This window comes from Amblyraja radiata, chromosome 2, assembly GCF_010909765.2.
Source record: "Amblyraja radiata isolate CabotCenter1 chromosome 2, sAmbRad1.1.pri, whole genome shotgun sequence".
In the NCBI taxonomy this organism is placed as follows: domain Eukaryota; kingdom Metazoa; phylum Chordata; class Chondrichthyes; order Rajiformes; family Rajidae; genus Amblyraja; species Amblyraja radiata.
The window spans coordinates 73,157,675-73,185,285 of NC_045957.1; the positions used below are offsets into that span (position 1 = coordinate 73,157,675).

General features: G+C 43.7%; 1 protein-coding gene across 2 annotated transcripts in view; it reads right to left on the reverse strand.

The window, feature by feature from the left end:
- LOC116990886 (cadherin-20-like) overlaps positions 1-27,611 on the reverse strand; it is a 207,641-nt gene that overhangs the window by 67,902 nt on the left and 112,128 nt on the right. For both annotated transcript variants that reach the window (XM_033049008.1, XM_033049001.1), the window contains exons 2-3: positions 5,735-6,176; positions 2,357-2,651 (exon numbers count right to left, since the gene is read on the reverse strand). In XM_033049008.1, coding sequence (XP_032904899.1) covers positions 2,357-2,651; positions 5,735-5,938 — 499 coding nt within the window. In that variant the 5' untranslated portion in view covers positions 5,939-6,176. The remainder of the gene's footprint in view (positions 1-2,356; positions 2,652-5,734; positions 6,177-27,611) is intronic.

The window sequence follows — 27,611 nt, forward strand, 5'->3', positions numbered from 1 at the left end:
TGGTAAAATTGATCCTAGTGTGTGTAGGTTAGTGTATGGGGTGATCGTTGGTCAGCGCGAACTCGAAAACCGAAAGGCCATTTCTCACGCTGTATCTCTAAAGTCAACTAAAAGTAATGTGAAGTAGCACACAAGTTATTGGTTGTGATTGATCAGGTCTTAAATGTGGCATGTCAGAACACTAGGCGGAAAATAAATAGAAGGAATCTGAGGTTTGTAGAACTGCCTGACTCCATTCGCAGATGGATTACCTGCCTTTCATTTTTTAAACAGGGCACACTGTGTGAAATACCACAAAGAAACGTTGTTGTAAATGGCAACAGGGTCCCCGAGTGCACTGAATTTAGTTTGTGAACTGAAACATAAATTTTGCAACTACATTAACTAAGGATCTTGCCTCTCCATTATCTGTCAGAACTCCATTGCATTCTTCTACTTTCCCGGCCTCCATCACATCTGTTTTGACAACGTCACCTTCCATATCAGTGCTTTCAATATTCCTCCTTTTCTCCCCCTACTACCATATTCCCTGTACCGGCACTATATCCTGCACTTCTGCTCTCCGCCTCTTTACTCACACCCAGGGGAAGGACGGGACTCTCCTTGTCCTCACCTTTTATATCCAGGATGTTCTGGTTCACACATCCTCTGCACCAGCTCTCACCCCATTCTCAAGCATCCACCTACACAACTGCTGGGATACAACCCATGCTATTTTACCTATTCCTTCCCACGTTTTATGCTTCAGACAGTCCATGTTGATGACTTCAATCTGTTCCAGTTTAGTGTGTTGCATTCAAAGCCAATTATGTGGTTTCCACTAAACTGGGCATAGATTGGGCAATCACTTGAAGAACACTTCATGTTCACTCTGCAAAGACAAACTTGAGCTACTAGATGTTTATCACTGTAATTCTCAGTTCCAGTCCCAGTCTAATCTTTGACTTTGGCCTCCTGTGATGTTCTAACAATGTGCAACGTAACCACAAGGAACCTCTCTAGGTACATTAGAGCATTCTAGATTCAACACTGATACCAACTATTTCAGATACCAACTTTCACATTTCCAGAAGTTATAATTCTTTATCTCCTCCCACTGGCACTTCCCTGAGATATACAATAGGCAATAGACAATAGACGCAGGAGTAGGCCATTCGGCCCTTCGAGCCAGCACCGCCATTCAATGTGATCATGGCTGATCATCCCCAATCAGTACCCCGTTCCTGCCTTCTTCCCATATCCCCTGTTCCACTATCTTTAAGAGCTCTATCTAGCTCTCTCTTGAAAGTATCCAGAGAACCGGCCTCCTGAGGCAGAGAATTCCACACTCATAACTCTCTGTGAGAAAAAGTGTTTCCTCGTCTCCGTTCTAAATGGCTTATCCCTTATTCTTAAACTGTGGCCCCTGGTTCTGGACTCCCCCAACATCGGGAACATGTTTCCTGCCTCTAGCGTGTCCAAACCCTTAACAATCTTATATGTTTCAATAAGATCACCTTTCATCCTTCTAAACTCCAGAGTATACAAGCCCAGCTGCTCCATTCTCTCAGCATATGACAGTCCCGCCATCCCGCCATAACCTTGTAAACCTACGCTGCACTCCCTCAATAGCAAGAATGTCTTTCCTCAAATTAGGGGACCAAAACTGCACACAATACTCCAGGTGTGGTCTCTCTTGGGCTCTGTACAACTGCAGAAGGAATATACCTTACGTCATTCACTTGTCTTAACCTTGTGACTGGTGCAATTCACTTTCCACCTCTCACTATATTACCGACTCACTCCTTTTGTTCCTGCTATGCCTTCCTTATTCTCTGTAACGTAATAATGTTCAAAATTTTCAGCAAGTGTTTTCAGCACTTTCTGTTCTTATGATATGAATGAAACTGTTTAGTTTCGTTTTGTTTAGAGATACAGCGCGGAAATAGGCCCTTTGGCCCAACGATCCGCACTGACCAGCGATCCACGCACACTAGCACTATCCTGCATACTGGGAACAATTTACAATCTTTACCGAAGCCTATTAACTTACAAACCTGAACGTAGAGTGTGGGAGGAAATCGGAGCACCCGGGGAAAACGCACGTGGTCACAGGGAGAACGTGCTAACTCTATACAGACAGCACCTGTAGTCACGATCGAACCCAGGTCTCTGGCGCTGTAAGGCTGCAACTCTACCACTGCACAACTGTGCTACTGTATAACTGGATAAGTTATCTTTTGTAAGTTACACTTGCTATCACTCTTCCACCTGCAGTACTGTTTCAGAGTCATGTTCCCTGATTTAGTGCTGGACTTTACAACTTTCAAGATTGTCCTAAATTCCTGAAAGAAGCTGTTCTACAAATGTTTCTTACCTATTGGAGACATTTCAGGAACACTGGCTATGTAAGGCCCATCGAGGAACTTGGGTTCATTGTCGTTGATATCCTGAATCTTTATGATGAATTCGGACTCTGGCTCCATTGGTCTACCAGTCCATCTGTCCAAGGCTTGTGCACGCAGAGTGTAGTGAGATTTCTCTTCCCGATCCAATCTCTGTACTGCATGAATGTCTCCAGTGTTGTCATCGATTGTGAAAACAGAACCTGCTCCATCGCCAGAGAGGATGTATCTGACAGACCCTTCTCCTTTGTCCATGTCTGAATGAAGCTAAAAGAACACAATGATGAATCACATTTATTAATGTTGATTTCCTTACCTTTTAGTTTCAGTTTAGAGATACAGCACGGAAACAGGCCCTTTGGCCCACCGAGTCCGCACCGACCAGCGATCCCCGCACATTAACACAATCCTTCACACACTAGGGACAATTTACATTTTATACCAAGCCAATTAACCTCCAAACCTGTACATCTTTGGAGTGTGGGAGGAAACTGAAGATCTTGGGGAAAACACACGTGGTCACGGGGAGAATGTACAAACTCAGTGCAGACATCACCCGTAGTCAGGATAAAACCCGGGTCTCTGGTGCTGTAAGGCAGCAACTCTACAGCTGCGCCACTGTGTCGCTCTTCACTTTATTATTCCTCTTATTATTTCTGTTTATTATTCTTTACTCCTGCATTCCTCCCTTTGTTCTCAGCATGGATCAATAGATAGGAATTCTTAATCAATAATATTGATCCATAATCAATCATGGATCAACAAATAGGAATTCTTAACTATTTTACACATCGATTTCATCCCTACCTTTTATATCTTGGAGCAGAGAATTTTACAAAATATATGTAATCACAGAGTAACTCTATTAGTGAGTGATAATAGAAGTTATGTTTTGAAGTAATTGAGAGGAAACATCATGGCTGTGATGTGGAATGCAAATTCACTAGTGATGATCAAAAGAGTTCTGGATAAATTATTGAAGAAATTACAATTCCAAGTCTTTGAATGAAATGCGGGGGTGTGCAATTTCTGCAATTGAAGAGATTTACAAAGATTCTGACATGCTGAGTGTTTCCAGTGTTTTTTGCTTATATTTCAGATTTCCATCCTCAGAAATATTTTTCTTCAATATTATTTTGGGTAGGCATTGCCCATTTGCCCATTCTGGGTCATTGAGTCAAATATTCTTGGTTCAAATCCCTTGCTTAGAGATGTGATTGTAAAAATCTAGCTGTCTTTCTATGGAACACCGTCCAAGATGTTGTATGTCTGGCCCTTATCCATGATTATCACCATTTGGCAGCTCAAACATTTCGGGAGAGGTATTTCAACTCTTTTTCTAGATTAAAGAAATTCCCCAAAGTCTATCTCTTGCACTCTCGTTGGACATCATAATAAACTTTGCTTCTCCTGACCCAGAGGCAGGTTTCCTTAGAGTCATGGAAACGGTTTCTTTGTCTCACCGTGTTCCTGCTGGCCCTCAAGTACCTTTTTATGTAAATCCCATTTTAAAGCTCTCAGCCTATAGCCTTCCTTGCCACATGGTGGCGCAGTGGTATAGTTACTCCCTTATTTTATGCCCCTGTCCAACTTAAAAAACCTGAAAGGAAACCTCTGGAGACTTTGCGCCCCACCCAAGGTTTCCGTGCAGTTCCCGGAGGTTTTTGTCAGTCTCCCTACCTGCTTCCACTACCTGCAACCTCCGGCAACCACCTGCACCCTCCGGGAACCGCACGGAAACCTTGGGTGGGGCGCAAAGTCTCCAGAGGTTTCCGTTCAGGTTTCCTAAGTGGGACAGGGGCATTTCATCGCCAGAGACCTGGGCTCGACCCTGACTGAGGGTGCTGTCTGTATGGAGTTTGTATGTTCTCCCCGTGTCTACGTGGGTTTCCCCGGGTGCTCCGATTTCCTTTCACACTCCAAAGATGTCCAGGTTTGTAGGTTACTTTGGATTCTATAAATTGTAAATTGTCCCTCGTGTGTAGGATAGTGTTAGTGTACAGAATCGCGGGTTGGCGCTGACTCGGTGGGCAGAAGGGCCTGTTTCTGGGCTGTATCTCTAAACTAAACTAAAAGCCACAGTGTTTTTAGTGCTAACCCACGTACCCCACGAGTCAAAGAGTCAGTCATATAGTATGGAAACAGGCTTTTCAGCCCAGCCCACCCATACTCTAAATGTGGTCTAATCAAAGTCCTTTAAAGCTGATCTTCGCTTTCTGACCCATATTCAATGCTCCTACCTATGAAAGCAAGCATACTGTAGGCTTCTTTACCACTCTATCTACATGTGTTGCCACTTTCAGGTGTTATGGACTTGAACCCAAGGTCCCAGTGTACATTAAAACTGTTAAGGGTCATGCCATTAATTGTATATTTTCTCTTTACATTTGATCTCCCAAAGTGCAGCACCTCACACTTGATCGAATTAAACCCCATTTGTCATTTCACCACCTATTTCTGTAGCTGATAAATATCCTGCTATTTACCTTGACAGGCTTCCTCACAGTTAGTGACCCACAGCAATCTTGGTGTCATCTGTAAACTTACTAACTAACTAACCCATCTATATTTATATCATTTTAATAAATCACTAACAGCAAAGGTTCCAGCACAGATCCCTGCAAAACTCCACTGGTCACAGACTTCCAGCCTGAATATTGTTTCTGAATCTGTCTGATGTTAAAAGACAATTAACACTATCAAAACTATTAAAAATAAACTATTTGAAAATGTCAAAAGTTATTTTATTAAAGATATAAAATAACATAACATCCAGAATCACTTGTTAAAATGAACAAGATTTGGTAAAACTCAAATAATTGAAAGAGATCTGAACATTCAAACACTTCAGTATCTTATGGGCACCACTGAAGAGAGTTGCCTGTGCATCAGTACTTCCACCACCTCTCCAGCACAGGTTGTCTAAATGGATTCCCATTACAACAGGTGTTAAGTTGCCACAGCTATGCGCTCCCACATTGAATTTCACTGGTGTCAAGGTGCGGTTTTGTGAAAAATACCTAATTCAGCTGCCAAAAATTTCAAGATTTCTGCATTTGCGTGACAATCCAAAAGCAACTGCTGACTAGCTAAATTGTGCGTGCCTTTGCATTCCACACTTTAGCACCCGTACCCTGCAGCAGGGAAGTCTGAAAATGCTGGATGTCAAATGGTGATGCCATCCATGTCATTGCCTTTCTGGATGATAAGAGATGGACTCATTATCTGCAGCTATGTCAGTTACAGCAGAATAAAAATGTCCGTTGTGCAGAGAACAACCTTCTGGGAAGTTAAAGTAGTTAACGGAGTTTAACATCACAGTTTTCAATATGTACTTTTATTGTTCTTACCTTGCCAACGTACAATGGTTCTGTTCCAGTGTATTCTTCTAACACAAAAAACTGGTTCCATACCCAACCTCTCTTCACACGATGATGCAGCAACTTATCGTGTTGGCTGTACTCCATTTCATATGCTGGCTGCACCTTCAGTACTTGCACTAAATCAACTAGACACAGAAATAGGCATGACCCCTGGAAATACTTATAGCCCATTATATTGCAAATGAACACAGCCGATCGTTATAAGAATTAACGTGAGTGAATAATAAAAGGGAAAGGGCTGAGACTTTGCAAACTGTTTTTGGAAAGTAGGTGTGACAGTCTTTGGTCAGATATCTTTATCGAGTTTTAGGATGAGGTGGTTGATATCAGAATAGAAATTTTCAATTGATTGCCAGGAAAATAAAGGCTTTCCTCCAACGAATTCTGGAGATCTTCATCGGTTTCAGACCTGCAACAAAACCAGAAAAGAGGTTTCAAGAATCTGTTGGGAATATGAAGAAAGGCAAACATGTATCCTAAACAGTACACTGCATATATGCTGGAGAACAGAAAAGCATTAGAAGTGACTATGTTTTTAATCTATCTACCTTACTTATAAAATAATAACGTCATGGTGTATGTTACTGGGCTAGTTCGCACTAAATGCCAGCCAGTAATTCCACAGAGAATTGCCAACTACCTACTGTAAGTCACGTGTGCCTCTCCATTCCAGACCTCTGCACCTGTGCTCTGCAGCAGAGAAATCCAAAAATGCTGGAAGTCAGATGGTGGCATCCTCTGTCATTGTCTTTCTGGATGATAAGAGACTAGTTCATTGTCTGTGGGTTTAACATTACCCGTTTGAATCTGTTATCACCTTCTGACATATATGGCTCAGTTCAGACACAAAAGCCCCATCCCAAACCTGTAGAAAGGGGTCCCGACCCAAAAGGTCACCCATCCATGTTCTCCAGGGATGTTGCCTGATCTGCTGAGGTACTCGAGAACTCTGTGTTCTTTTATTTTCCCATCCCCGACCTCTCTTGTAATTCCACTAGACTCAGACCTAAGTGCATGATTGGTTCTGCAATTCACTGAATAATATAGACAATAGGCAATAGGTGCAGGAGTAGGCCATTCAGCCCTTCGAGCCAGCACCTCCATTCAATGTGATCATGGCTGAGCATCCCCAATCAGTACCCCATTCCTGCCTTCTCCCCATATCCCCTGACTCTGCTATCTATAAGAGCCCTATCTAGCTCTCTCTTGAAAGTATCCAGAGAACCGGCCTCCACTGCCCTCTGAGGCTGAGAATTCTACAAACTCACAACTCTCTGTGTGAAAAAGTGTTTCCTCATCTCCGTTCTAAATGGCTTCCCCTTATTCTTAAACTGTGGCCCCTGGTTCTGGACTCCCCCAACATCGGGAACATATTTCCTGCCTTGTCCAAACCCTTAATAATCTTATATGTTTCAATAAGATACCTTTCATCCTTCTAAATTCCAGAGTGTACAAGCCCAGCCGCTCCATTCTCTCAGCATATGACTGTCCCGCTATCCCGGGAATTAACCTTCTAAATCTATGCTGCACTCCCTCAATAGCAAGAATGTCCTTCCTCAAATTATGTCTTGATACACTTTTTCTACCCTAACCATTACAAACATAGATAAATATATTGGACAATTTTAACACTGTTTACTGTCAGAAGCCCATCAGCCCAGTTAAGAATCTTGGTTGGCATTGATGAGTTAGGCCAAAGGGTCTGTTTCCATGTTTTCTAGATCTATAACTCGATGATTCCATCAGGGTAGTCCATGGGCATTGGTACCTGCTGTCCATGGCATGGATGATGTTCATGGACTGAACCAGCTTACCAATGGACAACAGCACTGAGGTCAAGAGCATATTTCATGCTGTACAGCCATGACATTTATAAAAAGCATGCGGTTCAGCCATAAAAACATAAAAGACAAACATGAGGCACAGGCCGTGTTGAGCACAATCAAACAAATTGTGCTCAACATGGCTTGTGCCTTCCGCATACCTTAGTAGATTTAAGTTAGAAATTCTTTAATCGTTCATTATAAGAACAGCTGGAAACCATAAGATTGAATAAATCGCACTTTCAAAACTAAAAAATAATAAGATTATTTTACTGTTTTTTTTAACACATCTTAATGCATTTTACAAATATTGACAATTTGTAAATGACATCACAATTGTAATGCAGGAATTGCAACAGCCTGCATGAATACAGGCATAACTATCCTTTTTTCAGAAGGCTAAATATCAGCCAAGAACATAGCTTCAATATGAATGATTGAATGAATGAATGATACTTTATTATCTCATGCTACATGTCACAGTAAAATTCTTAGTTTTGCATACCAGACACAAAGTTGCAAAGTGTACAATAAATGGCCATGGCACTTTCTAGAGCTACTTGAGAGGGCAGATGGGCCTGCAGTTTAACTTCTCGTCCAAAAGATTCCTTCTTGGACAGTGCAGGGTCCCTCTCAGAAATGTGTTGGTGTGAGTTAATTTCTGCAGGGAGAAGGAAATCCAACAACATTTCTGACTCAGAAGCAAAATGTTATCTATTGGCCATGGCTGGTACCTTCATTGGAAGGACGATACTTTGCTGGCTACTATTCTGCATTCTTTAGAGCATTTGCTTATTTTGTTTGCCTATTCTTATTCCCAGTTCTTCTATTGGGGAAGGAAGCACTTTATTTTGATACTCTGGCAATTTTCTTTGCAATTGAGAAGCTGTTCAAGCTTGAGTGAATAACAGTGATCGTTTACATGAATAAATAGAATGCCTTGATCCCTTTGATAGAGTACCCCATTAATTCCTTGGGCACTTAGACAGGAACCTGCAAGAGGAGGAAGTCTCACTTTCAAAATCACTTTCACAAAGACAAGAAATTACAAAGATTTATGAATGTACTATTTTTTTTTTAACCAGCATTATTCGATGAGAATTGCTTTAAAAGATTAACTTAAGGTTAGATGGAGCTTAATTAACATACATATTTAATGATACTGCTGAATTATGAGGTTAATGACTGTAGCAGTGCTAATGTTTCCCCAGTTCCCTTTTTTCGTTGAGGTCAGTAATCACGAGCAATATAATCACTGTTTAAGGAAAGAACACTTATGGTGTTGCTCGTGTGTGCTGTAGTTCTGAATATCTTTTTTTGTGTGATTAAATATTATTTATCTGTTTACAAGGCAGTTATTCTTTTTTTTCTGAACATTTTGACTCAGCCGTTATACGTCACAATCAAATTACCCCAAAAGTTTCAGTGGGTAACAGACATTCATCAACCCAGTTTTTGAAGGACAGGAGACAATTGTGACCTTGGTAAGTGCCACAATAGGAAAAGCCAACACTGCCCAGTGAGAGTATTTGAGAGTAGAAATGTGTGTGCAGTAGACTCCAAATTTGTGTTTGTTCCTCCACTATAGATGAAACATAATTGAGGTTATGCCCCAGGGTTAATAATGCAGTGGGATAGATTATTGATCCAGAGATGTATGTTCCATTCTCACCACCGTAGCTGGGCAAATTAAGTAGTTAAAGGAGTCTAGGTTATTTAAACAAAAACTAATGTCAGTAATGGTGATCAGTGAGTTACAAATATAAATCCAGTTCACAATTCACCTTTTGGAATGAAATTTGTGAGTCTTGCTGAGTGGCATAAGTGACTCAGATCAATGTGGTCGGTTTGAATTGGCCATTACACTTCCTCCACCCTGATTCTCGACATCGGTTCTCCTTAGGGTTGCAAGCACAGACCCCTGCTCTAGTCCCAGTGTATCCATGTCCATGTGGAAAGTACAGGACAAACTTTTCTTTATGACAAACAATTTTTATGTTTGGCGATCATACCGGTGTTGTCAGCCGGATCAACATTAATGATGAATCTTAGTAGAGGAAAGAGTTTGGGAGCCTTTTGTCATGGAGTCAGCAGAACAACCTAAGCCATTAACATCAGCAAGACAAAAGAGTTGGATGTTGACCTGTGGAAGCAAGGTTTGCGAACCTGTCCTCATCAATGTTGTAGAGATGGTCGACAGCTTCAAGTTTCTTGGCATCCATATCACCAGCAACCTAATCTGGTCCCTTCTTGCTGAAGTGGTAATCAAAAATGCACGTCAGTGCTTTCTTATGTGTCTGAGAAGATTTAACATGAAAATGAAGATTGTCTCGAACCTCTACAGATGTGCTGTAGAAAGTAATTTGACGGGATGCATCCCAGCCTGAACATGCAGAAAATGGTGATCAGCTCAGTCCATCATGGTCTTGTCGCTTACTGCCAGTCAGTCCATCGTCATGGTATAGAGTATCAAGAAGTCTTGAAGAATCATCAAGGATGCCTGCCACCATGGATGGCTATTCCCGTTTATCTCCACTACTTTCTGGGAGAAGATACAGGTGCTTAAAACCTGGATGTCTGGCCTTAAGAACAGCTTCCTGAACCATTACCTCTTTCACACACTCTTCATGGAGATACTGCCACCTATAACTCTTAATGTCACCTCATTCAGTTATTCCATTATTACACCTTTTTTGTTCCCACACTGCTTCAGATTGCATTACTATCTTCGCACCAGTCTGCCACTTTGCATTATTTGCTGTATTTACTGTTGTATCTATTATTACCATTTTCTATTTACTCCTCAAGCTCTGTGTGACGAGGAATCTCATTGTACCCTGGTCTATATGACAAAAATCGAATCGTAATTGACTTATAACTGCCCCCAAAATTGCCTTGCAAGCCACTTAGTCAAGGGTGATTGTGAAGAGCAGAAAATGCCCACAGCACCATGTCTGTGAATGAGTGTAAGAAAATACCTTGTCTTTTAAAAAACAGATAGCAAGTTATAACAGAATGAGGTTAACCTTATCTTCACATTGCCTTCTCAGGATTATCCTATGCCATTTATGACTATTAAGAGAATTGAGGCAATGGTTAAGGCAATTCAGAGCACATAGGTTTGAACAAGATGTTTCAACAAAATTCCTTTTATTGAGGTGTAATTGATTTCCTATTGCTTAAAAGATATTTAAAATACATTGAGGTGCTAGATCTGCCCAGCTAGAAATGTCCTAATTTGTTTGGCCACTCTGTTAAACGAGTAGAGATTCTTGGGCAAACTGATGAAGGAGTAGAACCCCCCACTAAAAGTATCTCAGCATTTCTGAGAATTTCAAAAAAAATCGACAGTGATAGATTATAGCCCCTTGCATACAAAACTGTGAGGTAATGGCACATGCAGGGAATACTTTGTCATTTAAAGAATCAGCCGAAAATGATGACTCGACAGTTTTGGAACATTAAACGTTGAAACACTGCAATATGTATTTTGATGCTTCACATGACCCAAGTTTAATTTTGAGAAATAGTGTGAATTGACCAAACAGTGGAAAGTTATGCTTAAAAAATGGTTATTAGAGTATTTGAAAGCTAGAGCTAAACAGCACAGAAACACACCATTTGGCTCAACTTGCTCAGGCTGGCTAAAAATGCCTAAGGTAGGCACAAAAAGCTGGACTAACTCAGCGGGTCATGCAGAATCTCTGGAGAAAAGGAATAGGTGATGTTTTGGGTCAAGACTGAGCTTAGTCCCACTTGCATATGCCTGACCCATAACTTTACTATCCATGGACTTTATCATTTCATGATTACCCTCAATTCCCCTAAACATATCGATTGTGGCCATAAATATACCCAACAAACTATTAACTACAGAAACAAAGAAGTGCAGATGATGGTTTACAAAAAAAAGAGACATAAGGTGCTAGGGTAACTCAGCAGATCAGGCAGCATCTCTGGAGAACATGGATAGGTAATGTTTTGGGTCGGGACCTCCTTCAGACCAACCTAAAGCGCACCTATCCATGTTCTCCAGAGATGTTGTCTGACCCGCTGTGTTACTTCAGCACTTTGTGTCTATCATGGTCACTAATATCATGGTCATTAAAGAAATTTAAACTGGTAATTGCAATATCTCTGAGGTATTCCAAAGCTTTAAAGCCACTTACAAGCACTAAAGCCACTCAAGCAAATCCATGTTTCCTCATTTTCGACCAAAATGGCCGATGCTTTATCCTGAGACAATGGACACTAACTCTGTCACGTTAGCATTTATCCTGTCAGTGCCTCTCGGGATTTTGTATCTCCCAATTAAATCTCCGCATATCGTTCTAAAGTCTAGAGGCAGACGGTCTTCTCGATCTCTCTTCAACTATAGCCCCCTTGCCTCAGGAACCCCCACAGAACTGATTCCAAGCAATTCCATCCTCTTTTAGGTACAAAGAACAAAACTGCAAACAATATTCCAATTGTGTCCTAACCAAAGCTCAATACAATTTCAGAAAGATTTCCCTTCTCTTATATTGCAATCTCCTTGTAATGAATATTAAATAAAGCAGTAATGAAGGGAAATGGAACAGAAGATGTTATCAAAGAGCTGCTCTGGTTTAATGGCTTCTGCTTCCAATTTGAACTAATGGTGGAAAATCTACACCTCATAAATAAGCTGGAGATCGGTTCCTACCTAAATGAGTGCAGCTCCTGAAATGGGCAGAGTATTTCATAAGCTGCGGACCAGGTTCAGTTCAAACAGAGCCTCTCTGATGTCATTGACTGGTTTATTTAGAAATGCACTTTTTCTGGGCAGCTATCAGTACAACAACATCATCAACAACTTGGATTTAAATGCTTCTCAATGCAGTAAAATTATCCCAAGCTTTTTCCACAGTAACCATATCAAATAAAATTTGACACAGAACCACATAAAGAGAAAGAAGTGGAAGAGGTAGTGAGGCAAATAAACTGCATTTGCTATTATCTTCTGTACAATCTGTACATTTTCTTGGCAGGTTATCAAATCTGATATATTTTTCTGACTGTGATTTAAATTGAATTCTATGAAACAAAGGGGATAGAGACCTGAAAGCAAATGATGGAACTTCGAATGATTTACATAATACATTTTACAACCACTTAAATTCTAAAAGCCTGATTTCATTGCAGGTACAGTTTAGCATTTCCTTTTGGAAATATGTTCAGCAAACTTTTTCTTTGGAAAGGAGGAGAACATTTTTTGTTAACAAGCAATTATCCACACAGCACAATGCATTTCAGTTTGATTTAGGGATGGCTCTGTGTGTAAACAACCAAGAAATGGTTCAATTAATACTTTTTCTTGAAAGCAACATGCTTTGAAGTACAGCATTCAGGGACAATTCACTATTTTACTTCGGAGTCACGTGAGTGACTACGTGAAGAACCCCGCTAGGACGCATGCGTGTCATATCGCTACACGCATTGCAACGAGTCACAGCAGGGGGAACGACGTTCACTTTAGCGGCAGAATTTAAAAGCCGGGAATAGCAGGTAAGGAGACTGCGTTCTTTCCACTTACTTTACAGGTGGAGGCATGGACAGATCCACGAGAAACAAGAAGGCTGCGAAAAAGCTGGCGGGGGAGAACCGCGGAGTTGCGGGCAGCCAGCAGCAGCCAACGGCACACCAATCTCCCGTAATGGGAACAGCTGTGCCCGACCGCTCCCGCACCGGCCAAATCAACACCACGGCCGGGCGGTAAAGCGAAGCAAAAAACAGACAGAGTCGTTGACTCCGATGAGTCCGATTTTGAACAGCCGCGAGCGGCCAGTGCCCGTGAGCATTGGGGCCGGTTGGAGCGGCTTCAGGAGCAGCCGCGAGCGGCCAGTGCTCGTGAGCATTGGAGCCGGTTGGAGCGGCTTGAGGAACAGGAGCAGCCGCGAGCGGCCAGTGCCCGAGAGCATTGGAGCCGGTTGGAGAGGCTGGAGGAACAGGAGCAGCCGCGAGTGGCCTGTGCCCGAGAGCATAGGAGCCAGTTGGAGCGGCTGTTGGAGCAAATACTCCAAAGTGGCAGGCTCCGGGAGAGGGAGCCTAGTCACAGTGGGCAACTAGTAAGTCCTACAGCAATACCTCTTGTAGGGCTGCACAGTGTTTCTCCCTCATCAGAGGGGAGTACGGGGGGTCAATTCTGGGCTGACCCTGAACAGGGGCATGCAGAACATACAACATGCACACCATGAACATCCCGTCTGTTCTGGAATTCCTGGCAAGCCTCCATTACGATGAGGGGCTCAGTTATAGTGCCATCAAGTTCAAGTTCAAGTGAGTTTATTGTCATGTGTCCCTGTATAGGACAATGAAATTCTTGCTTTGCTTAAGCACACAGAAAATAGTAGGCATTTACTACAAAACAGATAAATGTGTCCATATACCATGATATAAATATATACACACATGAATAAATAAACTGATAGTGCAAATAACAGAAAGTGGTTGGTAATAATCAGAGTTTTGTCCGAGCCAGGTTTAATAGCCTGATGGCTGAGGGGAAGTAACTATTCCTGAACCTGGTTGTTGCAGTCTTCAGGCTCCTGTACCTTCTACCTGAAGGTAGCAGGGAGATGAGTGTGTGGCCAGGATGGTGTGGGTCTTTGATGATACTGCCAGCCTTTTTGAGGCAGCGACTGCGATAAATCCCCTCGATGGAAGGAAGGTCAGAGCCGATGATGGACTGGGCAGTGTTTACTACTTTTTGTAGTCTTTTCCTTTCCAGGGCGCTCAAATTGCCGAACCAAGCCACGATGCAACCGGTCAGCATGCTCTCGACTGTGCACCTGTAGAAGTTAGAGAGAGTCTTCCTTGACAATCCGACTCTCCGTAATCTTCTCAGGAAGTAGAGGCGCTGATGTGCTTTTTTGATGATTGCATTAGTGTTCTCGGACCAAGAAAGATCTTCAGAGATGTGCACGCCCAGGAATTTGAAGCTCTTGACCCTTTCAACCATCGACCTGTTGATATAAATGGGGCTGTGGGTCCCCCTCCTACTCCTTCCAAAGTCCATAATCAGTTCCTTGGTTTTGCTGGTGTTGAGGGCCAGGTTATTGCGCTGGCACCATATGGACAGTTGCTCGATCTCTCTTCTGTACTCTGACTCATCCCCATCAGTGATACGCCCCACAATAGTGGTGTCGTCAGCGAACTTGATGATGGAGTTCGCACTGTGGTTCGCTACGCAGTCATGGGTATAGAGTGAGTACAGCAGGGGGCTGAGCACACAGCCTTGAGGTGCTCCCGTTCTGATTGTTATTGAGGCTGACACATTTCCACCAATACGAACAGACTGTGGTCTGTGGACGAGGAAGTCAAGGATCCAGTTGCAGAGGGATGCGCAGAGACCCAGTTCTGCCAGTTTGGTAACCAGTTTGGAGGGGATGATTGTGTTAAATGCCGAGCTGTAATCAATGAATAACAGCCTGACATATGAGTTTTTGTTGTCCAAGTGGTCCAGTGCGGAGTGGAGGGCCAGCGAGATCGCATCCACCGTTGATCTGTTGTGGCGGTACGCGAACTGCAGTGGGTCCAGGTTTTTGTCGATGTAGGAGTTGATTTGCTCCATGATCAACCTCTCAAAGCACTTCATCACCACCGGCGTTAGTGCCACTGGTCGATAGTCATTGAGGCATGTCACCTTACTCTTCTTGGGCACCGGTATAATTGATGCCCTTTTAAAGCAGGTGGGGACCTCAGACCTCAGAAGTGAGAGGTTGAAAATGTCCGTAAAAACTCCCGCCAGTTGGTCCGCACAGGTTTTTAGAACACGACCGGGTATACCATCAGGACCAGGTGCTTTTCGGGGGTTCACCCCTCTGAAGGATTTCCTGACATCGGCCTCTGTGACTGAGACTGAAATGCCATCATAGCGAATGGGGGATCGGGAAGGCACATCAGTATTCTCCCTGTCAAAGCGTGCGTAAAACGCATTGAGCTCGTCAGGGAGTGATGTTACACCGGCATTCAAGCTGCCTCCTGGTTTTGCCTTGTAGGAGGTGATTGCATTCAGACCCTGCCACAGCTGCCGAACATCTGTCTCGTCCTCCAGTTTGGAGCAGAAGTCCCTTTTGGCCTTTTTGATGGCCTTACCAAGGTCGTATCTGGTCTTCATGTAGGCCACTGTATCATCGGAGGTGAATGCCCTGTGTCTGGACTTCAGGAGAGTGCGGATCTCAAAGTTCATCCAAGGTTTCTGATTGGGAAACACTCGGAAGGTTTTTGTAGGGATGCAGTCCTCCACACATTTCTTTATGAAGTCTGTAACGACTGTGGCATATTCGTTCAAGTCCGTTGCCGAGTCCTTGAACATTGCCCAGTCTACAGACTCCAAACAGTCCTGGAGTTGTTCTTCTGCCCCCCCGACCAGCTCTGTGCTGTCCTCACTTCTGGGGGTGCGCTCTTTAATTGCTGCTTGTAGGCAGGAAGAAGCAGCACCGCGGTATGGTCGGATTTACCGAAGTGAGGGCGAGGGATAGAACGATAGGCATTCTTGATGGTGGTGTAGCAGTGGTCGAGGGTGTTAGGTCCTCTGGTGCAGCAGGAGACATGTTGGTGGAAGTTGGGGAGTGATTTCTTGAGGTTCGCCTTATTGAAGTCCCCAGCAATGGTGGTAAATGCCTCGGGGTAAGACGTCTGGTGTTTGTTGACCACGGCCTGCAGCTCCTCCAGTGCCAGATGGACGTCTGCCTGGGGTGGGATGTAGACCGCGGTCAGGATAACGGAGGTGAATTCTCTCGGGAGGTAGAAGGGACGGCACTTCACCGCCAGATGTTCAAGGTGTGGAGAGCAGGAGTTGGACAGGACTGCCACGTCGGAACACCACGCAGAGTTGACCAGAGTTGACGCCCCCTCCTCTCCCTTTCCCAGATGCCAGGGTACGGTCCATGCGGTGGATGGAGAACCCTTCAGGCTGGACCGCTGAGTCTGGGGAGCTGGGCGTGAGCCATGTCTCTGTGAAACAGAACACAGAGCATTCCCTCAGCTCCCTTTGATAAAGCAGTCTTGCCCTTAAGTCCTCCACTTTGTTTTCAAGGGACTGTACATTAGCCAGTAGGATAGTTGGGAGAGGGGGCCGGAGGCCCCTGCGCTTCATTCTGACCTGAAGTCCTGCCCGACGGCCACGTTTCCGGACACAATGGAGGCTTCCCCTTTGTCTCCAGGTACTGTACTTGCTGTACCTGCTGTTTCTGCGGACCTGCGCTGGAACGGGGATTCCCTCACAGACGGCAGCTCCAGCTCCGTAACGAACGGGGATTCCCTCAAAGTCGGCAGCTTCAGCTCCGTTGTTGCTGGGAGATCCATCCCGTCGGCTCTGGGGATCATCCCGGCGTTTCAAGGTACCGTACCTGGGATCCTCAGTCGGGTCGGGAATTCCACAGCCAGTGTGGGAAAGTTTAAAGTCCTGGATTCCCGCAGCTGCGGGAGTTCACGAAATTGCGAGAGCCTAGAGGATCTCAAGCAGGTTGTCCGAAACGGCACCGATTTCTGCCGTTTTTCTGATCCAGGTAAGTTGTTGGAAATTGTAGTTGAGCCTTTTATTTTCCGGAGCTCCGCATAAGTCGCCGCAGGCAGGCGCCATCTTGGGATCCATCTGCGCCAGAAGTGCTCTGTCAACATACCTGTGGCAAGGAACAGAGCGGCATTCTGTTGGGACACACCCCCTGGTAACCAAACTCATGAGGGGCATTTTTAATGTTAATCCCCCAAGAACCAGGTACTCCCAAATATGGGATGTGAGCATTGTACTGACCATGTTAAGAAACTGGTCTCCAGCTACAGCTCTGTCCCTACAGAAACTGACTATGAAAACAGTCATGCTGATGGCCTTGTTCACGGCACAAAGGGTCAGTCGCTACAGAAACTAAGGCTGGACAACATGACTATTTCATCTGGAAATTTAACTTTTCACATCAATGAATTAGTCAAACAGAACAGACAGGGGTCAGCAGGCCTAAAAATTTAGGGCCTACCCGACAGATGATCGTCTCTGTATTGTAACACACTTACTATTATATATGGAGTATACTAAGATCATCAGAGGCAAAGAAATGGCACTTTTAATCAGCTACAAACAGCCACACAAAAAAGTGACAGTCCAGACCATCTCGAGATGGCTAAAACAGGTCCTAATAAAGGCTGGAGTAGACACTAACATTTTAAAATCTCACTCCACCAGGGCTGCAGCTACATCGGCAGCTATGAAGTTGGATGTTCCTATGGACCAAATCCTCAAGACAGCAGGATGGTCAACGGAGAAAACTTTCCAACGATTTTATAACAAACCAGTAATTGAACCTAGAACATTTGCAGAAACAATTTTAAGTTCTGTAATATAATTTTACCCCATAAATAGGGGCTATAATTTGGTGTTAATAAATTTATCGTTGTTTTTCAATATCGTATTGATGTCTAATGATGTTAACACTATTCTCCCCATAATCAAGGCAGATGTGATGCATGGTCTCGTTTCCACGGCATGAAATCACAGAACTTTAAAATCTTCACGTAGTCACTCACGTGACTCCGAAGTAAAATAGTAAGATTAAACGAGAACTTACCGGTTTGAAGTTTGATCGTTATTTTATGAGGAGTAACGTTGAGGGAATACGTGCCCTCCGCTCCCACCCTTGATCATATACTCAACTGGTATCTCTTCTCTAATCTTACTATGTTTAGTCATTACAGTTATCTGTGATTTCACACCGCTGCTTTGAAGAATGACACGCATGCGTCCTAGCGGGGTTCTTCACGTATTCCCTCAACGTTACTCCTCATAAAATAACGATCAAACTTCAAACTGGTAAGTTCTCGTTTAATCTTACTATTTCTTTTCTGAAAGATTGCACCAATATTTCATTATCGCTAAATAATTGAGAACCCCAGGATGCCAACAGTTACAGATTGTGAAAATTAACATATTTCTCCTTCAGCATCTCTCTAACCTGACGGCAATACTGATCTCAAGAAGGGCATGTTTTCTCAATGGTTGAGGGTCTTTTGTTAAGATCAATTCAAAGTAACCTGGGACCTCAGTTAGTTCGGGCATAATCTTTCTTCTGCTTTTGGATGTTGCTCTATTCAATGAAGCTTATTATTCATTAAGCAGGCATAAAACATCCTCTATCTACATGGCCTTGGGTTTGAATAGCTTTTGTGCAGCAAACCACAGTTGGGTCAATTGGTTATTACTGTCTGTATAAGACAGGGATTCGCACGATGACTCATGGTAGTAAAAGAAACCAAGGCAAACCCCATCTCAGCAGAACATCCTCCTCGATTTATAAACGGGAAAGAACTTTATCTTCCCCTTTACTGAAGAATATGGATGAAATAATAATAATAATACATTTTATTTACAGGCGCCTTTCAAAGTCTCAAGGACACCTTACAGAGAGAAAAAACATATAGTCGGAGTAAAATAAATAATAAGGACATCACCAATACACAAATTAAAGACAGAAATCGCTCCAAAGACAAAAAATCAAAAACACAGCACAGCCCCTTTGTCAATGGATGAGTTGTTACAACTGCCTATTATTCACCGACTCTTAATACACAATCTTGGCATCTTCTGAGCGCCACTTTTGTGCTCTGCTTGATTATGGGTTTGATCTCCTTACCCATGTCTTGCTTTATAAGAAATGCTCTGTCAGCACAAAGCAAAAAATAACTGAGCCCACCACCCCAGCCATTACTCAGTTAGTTGCACTCTTTAGCAGGATTTAAGAAATGCTCGATAACCTTGAACACAAGTATCTTGGCTGACATTCATTGTAGTGCAAAAGTGCTGTATTTTGAATTTTTATATTCAAATAGTTTACAGTGATCAACGATTCTATAGCATGTCAGAAACACAGAAACATAGAAACATAGAAAATAGGTGCAGGAGTAGGCCATTCGGCCCTTCGAGCCTGCAACGCCATTCGATATGACCATGGCTGATCATCCAACTCAGTATCCCATCCCTGCCTTCTCTCCATACCCCCTGATCCCTTTAGCCACAAGGGCCACATCTAATTCCCTCTTAAATATAGCCAATGAACTGGCCTCAACTACCTTCTGTGGCAGAGAATTCCACAGATTCACCACTCTCTGTGTAAAAAATGATTTTCTCATCTCGGTCCTAAAAGACTTCCCTCTTATCCTTAAACTGTGACCCCTAGTTCTGGACTTCCCTAACATCGGGAATAATCTTCCTGCATCTAGCCTGTCCAACCCCTTAAGAATTTTGTAATTTTCTATAAGATCCCCCCTCAATCTTCTAAATTCTAGCATGTACAAGCCGAGTCTATCCAGTCTTTCTTCATATGAAAGTCCTGCCATCCCAGGAATCAGTCTGGTGAACCTTCTCTGCACTCCCTCTATGGCAAGAATGTCTTTCCTCAGATTAGGAGACCAAAACTGTACGCAATACTCCAGGTGTGGTCTCACCAAGACCCTGTACAACTGCAGTAGAACCTCCCTGCTCATATACTCAAATCCTTTTGCTATGAATGCTAACATATCATTTGCTTTCTTCACGATTCATGATAATGAATAATCAAATGTATATGCGTGATTCTCATCTCCTGGGGTTAGTCCTTGGAGGTAACTATAATAGGATAGTTAGAGTAAATCACCCGGCAGGCAGAGGACTAGGCACATTGGAATCATAGGTCTAAAATTCCCCAAGAAAACAAAGGCAACACTTGCTCAGTACACGTAAACTTGGTGCAAAAACTAACTCAGCAATTTTTGGTCAAGGATACTCCATATGCTGGCAATCACCTCAAGCTGTTGATTAATGCACATGGCTTTATTAGTAACCTCGGGAAAGTGTGCACTTAAACTCCCTTTATGATTCACAAAATACTCCATTTGTGCCATTAAAACAAATATACTGTAAAAGTTAGGATTTTTAATGATGATGTTTCAATTTTTGCAATGTTACAACCTTGAGGTTCAGAGCGGGGACAATAAGAAATGTATGGTCTTTTGTTTTCTACAGGCCCTTAGTGGTTAAATTAGCATAATTTGCAAAACTCCGGTATGCATTAATGGCGTAGAAATAGAGATGGTTGAAAGCTTCAAGTTCCTTGGAGTCATGGGGCCTTTTCACGGGGCGAGTTGACGCAAGATGTCACCAGAGTGAAGAGGTCGTGGTCCAGCACGAGTCTCGCACGATATAACGGGGGTAGATAAAGAGTTCCCACGGTACTCGGCATTTCTGTTATTTGTGCGAGTGACTTGTCCGTTTTCTGAGCTTTCGCGTTAAATCTTGAATGAACATCGTGAACTACACGTGACACAAATGATGTAACTTTTTTTTTCACACACTATATATATCCTCCTTTGGTTGAATTGGCTCATTTGGAGACATATTTTACTGTGTATGTGGGAGACACAGATGGACTGAGCACAGTACCTCGGTCTTACTGTGTGTGGGAGAGGGGGAGAAAGAGACGTACACTCACAGAGGCAGAGTCTCTCAGCCTGTGTAAGAGGGAGGGAGGGAGAGAGAGAGGCACACACAAGGTGGATGTGAAATCTCACCTGCCTGTTTCAGTGACAGACACCCGCCGCCAGTAAATGAAGACACCCCCATCTGTCTCCCCCTCCTCTCCCTCGACTCCCCCACCTTTCCCTCCCAACTCCAGTCCCGTCCCGACCCCCTGGGAAACTGAATAGAGCAACAATATAGATATAGAAACTGAAACAATATAGAAACTGAATAGCGCAACATGGCAAAAACATCTCTGATACGCTTTACCCCCTTTCTTTGAGATTTTCTGGGAGCCATCTCTGCAAGTGTTCCTGTTAAAAAGATTATCCAACAATGACAATTAGGTGGGACGTCCTCGAAGGACACATGTTCCCTTGTCGATATTTTTACTCACCTTCTGTCCCCTCTGTCCAGCTTCCGGGTTTACCGTTCGCAGGAGTTCCCACGCGCTATATCTCTAAAATCTGAAGTTAGGTAATGTCTAAAGGAACTGCAGACGCTGGTTAATGCTGGTTAATACGCACAGAAGGACACAAAATGTTGGTGTAACTCAGCAGGTAAGTCAGATCTGGGAAGAAAAACATAAAAAGCTGGAGTAAGTCAGCGGGTCAGGCAGCATCTCTGGAGAAAAAGAATAGGTGACGATTCGAATCGGAGCCCTTCTTCAGACAGCCTAATCGGAATTGAGTCTGAAGATGTGTCTCGTCCCGAAACATCAGGTTTTTTTCTCCAGAGATGCTGCTTGACTCGCTGAGTTACTCCAGCTTTTTGTGTCTGTCTTCGGTTTAAACCAGCATGTGCAGTTCATTCCTTACACGGGTCTCTGTACAACATTGATTGGTACCGTTCCGGACCCCTGGACCCGAGGACTCCGACCTGTATCTCTCAAAGAAGTACATGTGAAAAATTTCTCACGGACCATAAAAATGCGTAACCTTTCAGTAAAGTCCCTTTTAAAGTCCCCTAAAGATTATAGTTATTTTCTTGAATCTCATTAACATAACTCATGAATAAGTTGATGTCCATATGCGGATGCAAATCTTTATTTTTATTTATTTTTTAAATTCAATCCCACAGAAGATAATTTTTACTCACCCTCTGTCCAGCTTCCGGGTTCACCGTTCGCAGGAGTTCCCACGGTACCCGCAAGAGTTATTACGGATATCGCACTGGCCACTACGTTCATATAATGTTGCAATATTCAACCACAAGTGTACAAGTCAATCTTGGAGAAATTCAAACTTTCTTGAATTTTCTCCCGAGTGACCAAGTTACACGACTACCTGCCGTTAGCGCTACGGTGGTCCACGGTGGTCCACGAATGCCGTACTGTTATCGCACGAGGTTCCCACGATGTTAAACTCCGGTTAACTCTTGCGTCAAGTCGCCCCGTGAAAAGGCCGCTTCAATATCAGCAGCGATTTGTTCTGGACCACCCGTATTGAAGCAATGGCCAAGAAAGCACACCATCGCCTCTATCTGTTTAGAAGGCTTAGGTTATTCACGTTATTCCCTTTATCATGTATCTCTGCACTGGGGATGGCTCGATTGTAATCAGGTATTGTCTTTCCGCTGACCAGCATGCAACAAAAGCTTTTCACTGTACCTTGGTATACATAACAATAAACTAAACTAAACTAGTGAAGAGTTATCTAGAGATCCAGACTAATGATTTGGAGATGCTAACTTGAGTTGCATCTTAGTGATTATGGAATTTAAATGCAAATAAAATAATTTGGAATGTACAAAGCAAATATTAGTGATCAATAAACTATTAGATATTGTTAAGAGCCACCTGATTGATATACTTAATGAAGAAACTCTGCCATTTTTATAGTGTATGGTCTTGATGTGATGTAGATCGACAAGGTGGTTGATTCTCATCTGCCCTCTGAAACAGTTCAGTAAAGCACTTTTCAGAGCACTTGAGGATTGGCATAAAGTGCTGGTTTTGTCACCACATTCACTTTTCAAGAATGAATAAAAGAAAACAGTAATTTTACTTCGGAGTCACGTGAGTGACTACGTGAAGAACCCCGCCAGGACGCATGCGTGGCATATCGCTTTCACGCTTGCGAAACGACAGGCGGGGTGGAGCGTTCCCCCGCAGCGGTAAGTTTGAAACCGCGACCTGCAGGTAAGTGATTTACTCTGCGGTAGTTTTTGTTCTCCGCGCTGTTTTACACAGGGGGGGAAGCTGGACAAAATAGTGTCCACAAGTGCTGCGAGTGAAGCTGGCTGGGGAGGACCGCGAAGTTGCGGGAGCCAGCAGCAGCTGAAGGCACAAGCCCCGTAAGTGGGATCAGCTGTGCCGACTTTTGGTCCCGCGCCGGCCAGAACACCACGGCCGGGCGGGAGACTATTCAGAATGGGGCCGTCGACTTTGACAAGTCGAAACGGCAGGAGGCGGGGTGGAACTACGTTCCCCCGTAGCGACAGTTTAAACCTGGACCTGCAGGTAAGTGAAACTGCGGTCTTTATTCTACCCATACTGCTTCACAGGTGGGGAAACATGGAGAGCTGTGCAAATAACGGCAGGCAGCACAGGAATCACCCGTAAGGGAACAGCTGTGCCCGACTTCGCTCCCGCACCGGACAGATTAAACACCATGGCTGGGCAGGAGACTATACAGAACGGAGCCGTTGGCTTTGACAAGTCAAAACGGTAGGAGGAGGGGTGGAAGGACGTTCCCCCATAACGGCAAGTTTTAAGCCTGGACTTGCAGGTAAGTGATACTGCGGTCTTTATTGTACCCATACTGTTCTACAGGTGGGGAAACATGCACAAGGCAAAGAAGTCGACCAGAGCTGCGACAAAGCTGGCGGAGGCAAACCGCGGAGTTGCGGACACCAGCAGCGACCGGCGGCACAGGAATCACCCGTAAGGGAACAGCTGTGCCCGACTTCGCCCCCGCACCGACCAGATTAAACACTGCGTCTGGGCGGGAAGGCAAGAAGAAAACCAAAAGAGTCGTTGACTGATGAGTCCGACTTTGAGCAGCCGCGAGCGGCCGGCAACTGTGAGCGCTGGAGCCGGTTGGAGCGGCTTATGGAGCAAAAGCTCCAACATGACAGACTCCGGGAGATGGAGTCTAGTCACAGTGGGGATATAAAAAACACCCACAGCAGCACCTTACGTAGGGCTGCACAGTGCATCTCCCTCGTCAGAGGGGAGTACTGGGGGGTCAATTCTGGGCTGACCCTGAAGAGGGGTTTGACGAACAAAACTACAAGTGTGCAGGGGGTGCAGGAAGGCTGGAACGGGAGTCAGAAGGCAGGATGTTTAGCTAAGACGCTGTGGCATTATTCTGCAATACAGAGTATGAGATTAATAGTCTCAGGAGAACGCCATCCGCCCAGTTTTAAACCCTAAGTTTGCAGAGCTGTGCAGACCTGGAGGGATTAAACCACCAATATTACTACTTGGGGGCAACCTGTTAAAACAGGTAAAAGAGCTCAATAATGAGGCCAATACCCTGGGGCTCATAAAGGCGGCAACAGGCAGGATCTCCTACACACGACAACAGCACCTCCACGCACCCACCAGTACGAAGACACACAGAAGCTGGTGAAAGCTCAAAGGCCGGGCTACAGGATAGAGGTCTTTTAGGCCTGGCCCAGACCGGCCTTCCTGGAAGACGTGCAACCCCAAATCCCAAATCCAAAAACCGACTACACAACCTCTACGGCGACTGCAAGGAAGAAAACAAACTTTCCACTGGTCACCATGGAGGTAGGGGGGTCTGGACTCTTCCAAAAAAAAAAACCAGGAGGTGTAAATAACACAAATTGGTGTGTAGATTACATTTTCTTGGGAGGCATGGAGTGCAATAACTACTAACACTTATTTTCTACCTAGTGTTCAGGGATATACAATTGAATTTGTGCAAAAGATTCCCGGTTCAGCATGTACCGAACTGAATGTTCGTGCCTTCACGATAAGAAAAACTGGAAGCGCATGCTGAACTGGAGAGGCTAGATGCTAGGGAATCATGGGGAAATCCCAACACGACTCTTTGGAATTCGTGTCAATATCTTTACGAAAAACAAAAAGATGTGGTTACCAATCATTCAGGTCTGACAAACCTAAATACATTGTGCAGTAAATTCATTTGAAATTGGAAACCTTTGTTACTGCCAAACAATTGATCCATAGGCTACTTTATGAATTGCATCCATTAAAAGATGCTTACTATACGGTGCCTAGGCGGAAGGATTATAGACGTTATTAATTCTAAGGTAACACCTTCCACCACTAAGGACTACTTGGGGTTCACCTTTGACTTAGTCTACATGTGGGTAATTTATCAAAGGAAGGTACAGACTTAACTGAGGCCAACAACCTCATTGACATCAGTAAACCACCTATTCAACTGGTAGCAAGGGTAATTGGCAATACTGTGGTCTTTCCAGCCACACTGTTTGACCTTTGTATTACCAATAATTACAAGGACAAAGGTATAAGCACTTAAAATCAATACTGGTCACGTGTAGAGACCAATGAGGCTACCAATCTAAGCAATCACGGAATTACAATGATAGGGGAAATATTGGGCATTGTTCAAACCCTATCATTGTCAGCAACCATTGAGTGGTGCTACAAAGTGATGCCAGTGTTCATGGTTGGCGTGTTACTAACCCCATCTCTAGTTGTGGATATAGATGGGATGCACAAGAAGCATCATTGCTTCAGATACATGTCATAAACTACTTGGAAATGTTGGATGCGTACTATGGACTAAAATCATACTGTTCAGAAATGCATCACCTGCATATTAGACTACAGATTGACAACACCACCATGGTGACATATACTAACTACATGGGTGGAATCAAATCGGTATCATGTGATAATCCCGCTAACACAATTTGGCAATGGTGTATTCAGAAAAACATTTGAATATCAGCTAGTTACCTACCAGGTAACCTCAAATTTAGTGGCAGACACCAGGTCACGCAAATTCATGACAAACATCGAATGGATGTTGGACCACAAAGTGTTTGCTGATATTGTAGCATGATATGAAACACCAGTGATTGATCTATTGCATCTCGGCTTAATCACCAGTTGCCTACCTGTGTTTCTTGAGAATCAGACTGGGGCATCAGCGATGGATGCCTTCTCGCTGCATTGGGGGGGGGGGGGGCGGGGGGAATTGTTCTTTCTATGCATTCCCTCCTTTCTGCCTCATCAGTCGGGTATTACGCAAAATACAACTAAACATGGCTCTCCGTTCCGAAATAACCAGATTGTTGGTTCATCCCGTAACGGGCGGGAAAAATCATCCCTACCATAATGGGACAAATGTGTTCATCAGCAGAATCTTAAGTAACCATTGCCGGACCTGGGACTAACGAACCGAACAATGAACATATACAGCGGCTCACAGGCAGTCCACGAAGAAACTATATCGGGTCCACATCAGGAAGTGGGAAATATTGTTCTAGGAACAACATCACTACTGTACGACGAACAAAACGTCTGTTCTGGAATTCCTGGCAGGCCTCCATTATGATGAGGGGGCTCAGTTACAGTGCCATTAACTGTGCCAGAAGTGCCCTTTCAGCATATCTATGGCGAGGATCAGAGCGTCATTCTGTTGGGACTCACCCCCTGGTAACCAAACTTATGAGGGGAATTTTTTAATATCAATCCCCCAAGAACCAGGTACTCTCAAATATGGGATGTGAGTATTATCCTAACGTTGCTAAGGAACTAGTCTCCAGCAACAGCTCTGTCCCTGCAAAAACTGACGCATAAAACAGTCATGCTGATGGCTTTGGTCACAGCACAAAGGGTACAGTCTTTCCATAAGTTAAGGCTGGACAATATGACTTCTTCAACAAGAAATATAACTTTTCATGTTCTCGAATTAGTCAAACAGAATAGACCGGGATATTCAGGCCTCAAAATAGAATTTAGGACTTACCCTATAGATGATCGTCTCTGTATAATAAGACATTCATTGTTATATATGGAGAACACCAAAAACTTCAGAGGCTATGAGATGGCACTACTAATCAGCCACAAGCAACCCCACAAAAAAGTGTCAGTTCAAACTATTTCCAGATGGCTGAAACAGGTTTTAACAACAGCTGGAGTGGATACTAACATATTCAAATCTCATTCCCCCAGGGCTATGGAATTGGACGTACCGATGGACCAAATCCTGGAGACAGCAGGATGGTCAAGGGAAAAAATGTTCCAACAATTCTACCATAAACCAGTGGTTAAACCTGGAACTTTTGCAGAATCAATTTTAAGTTCTGTAATATGATTCACCCCATGAAATTGGGGCTATAATTTGTTGTTAATAACTTTATCATGGATTTCAATGTCAGATTCATGTTTAAACACGTTAACATAATTCCTCCCTTAGTCAATTAAGGCAGATGTGATGCATGGACTCGTTTCCAAGGCATGAAATCACAGAGCTTTGAAATCTTCACGTAGTCACTCACGTGACTCCGAAGTAAAATAGTAAGATTAAACGAGAACTTACCAGTTCGAAGT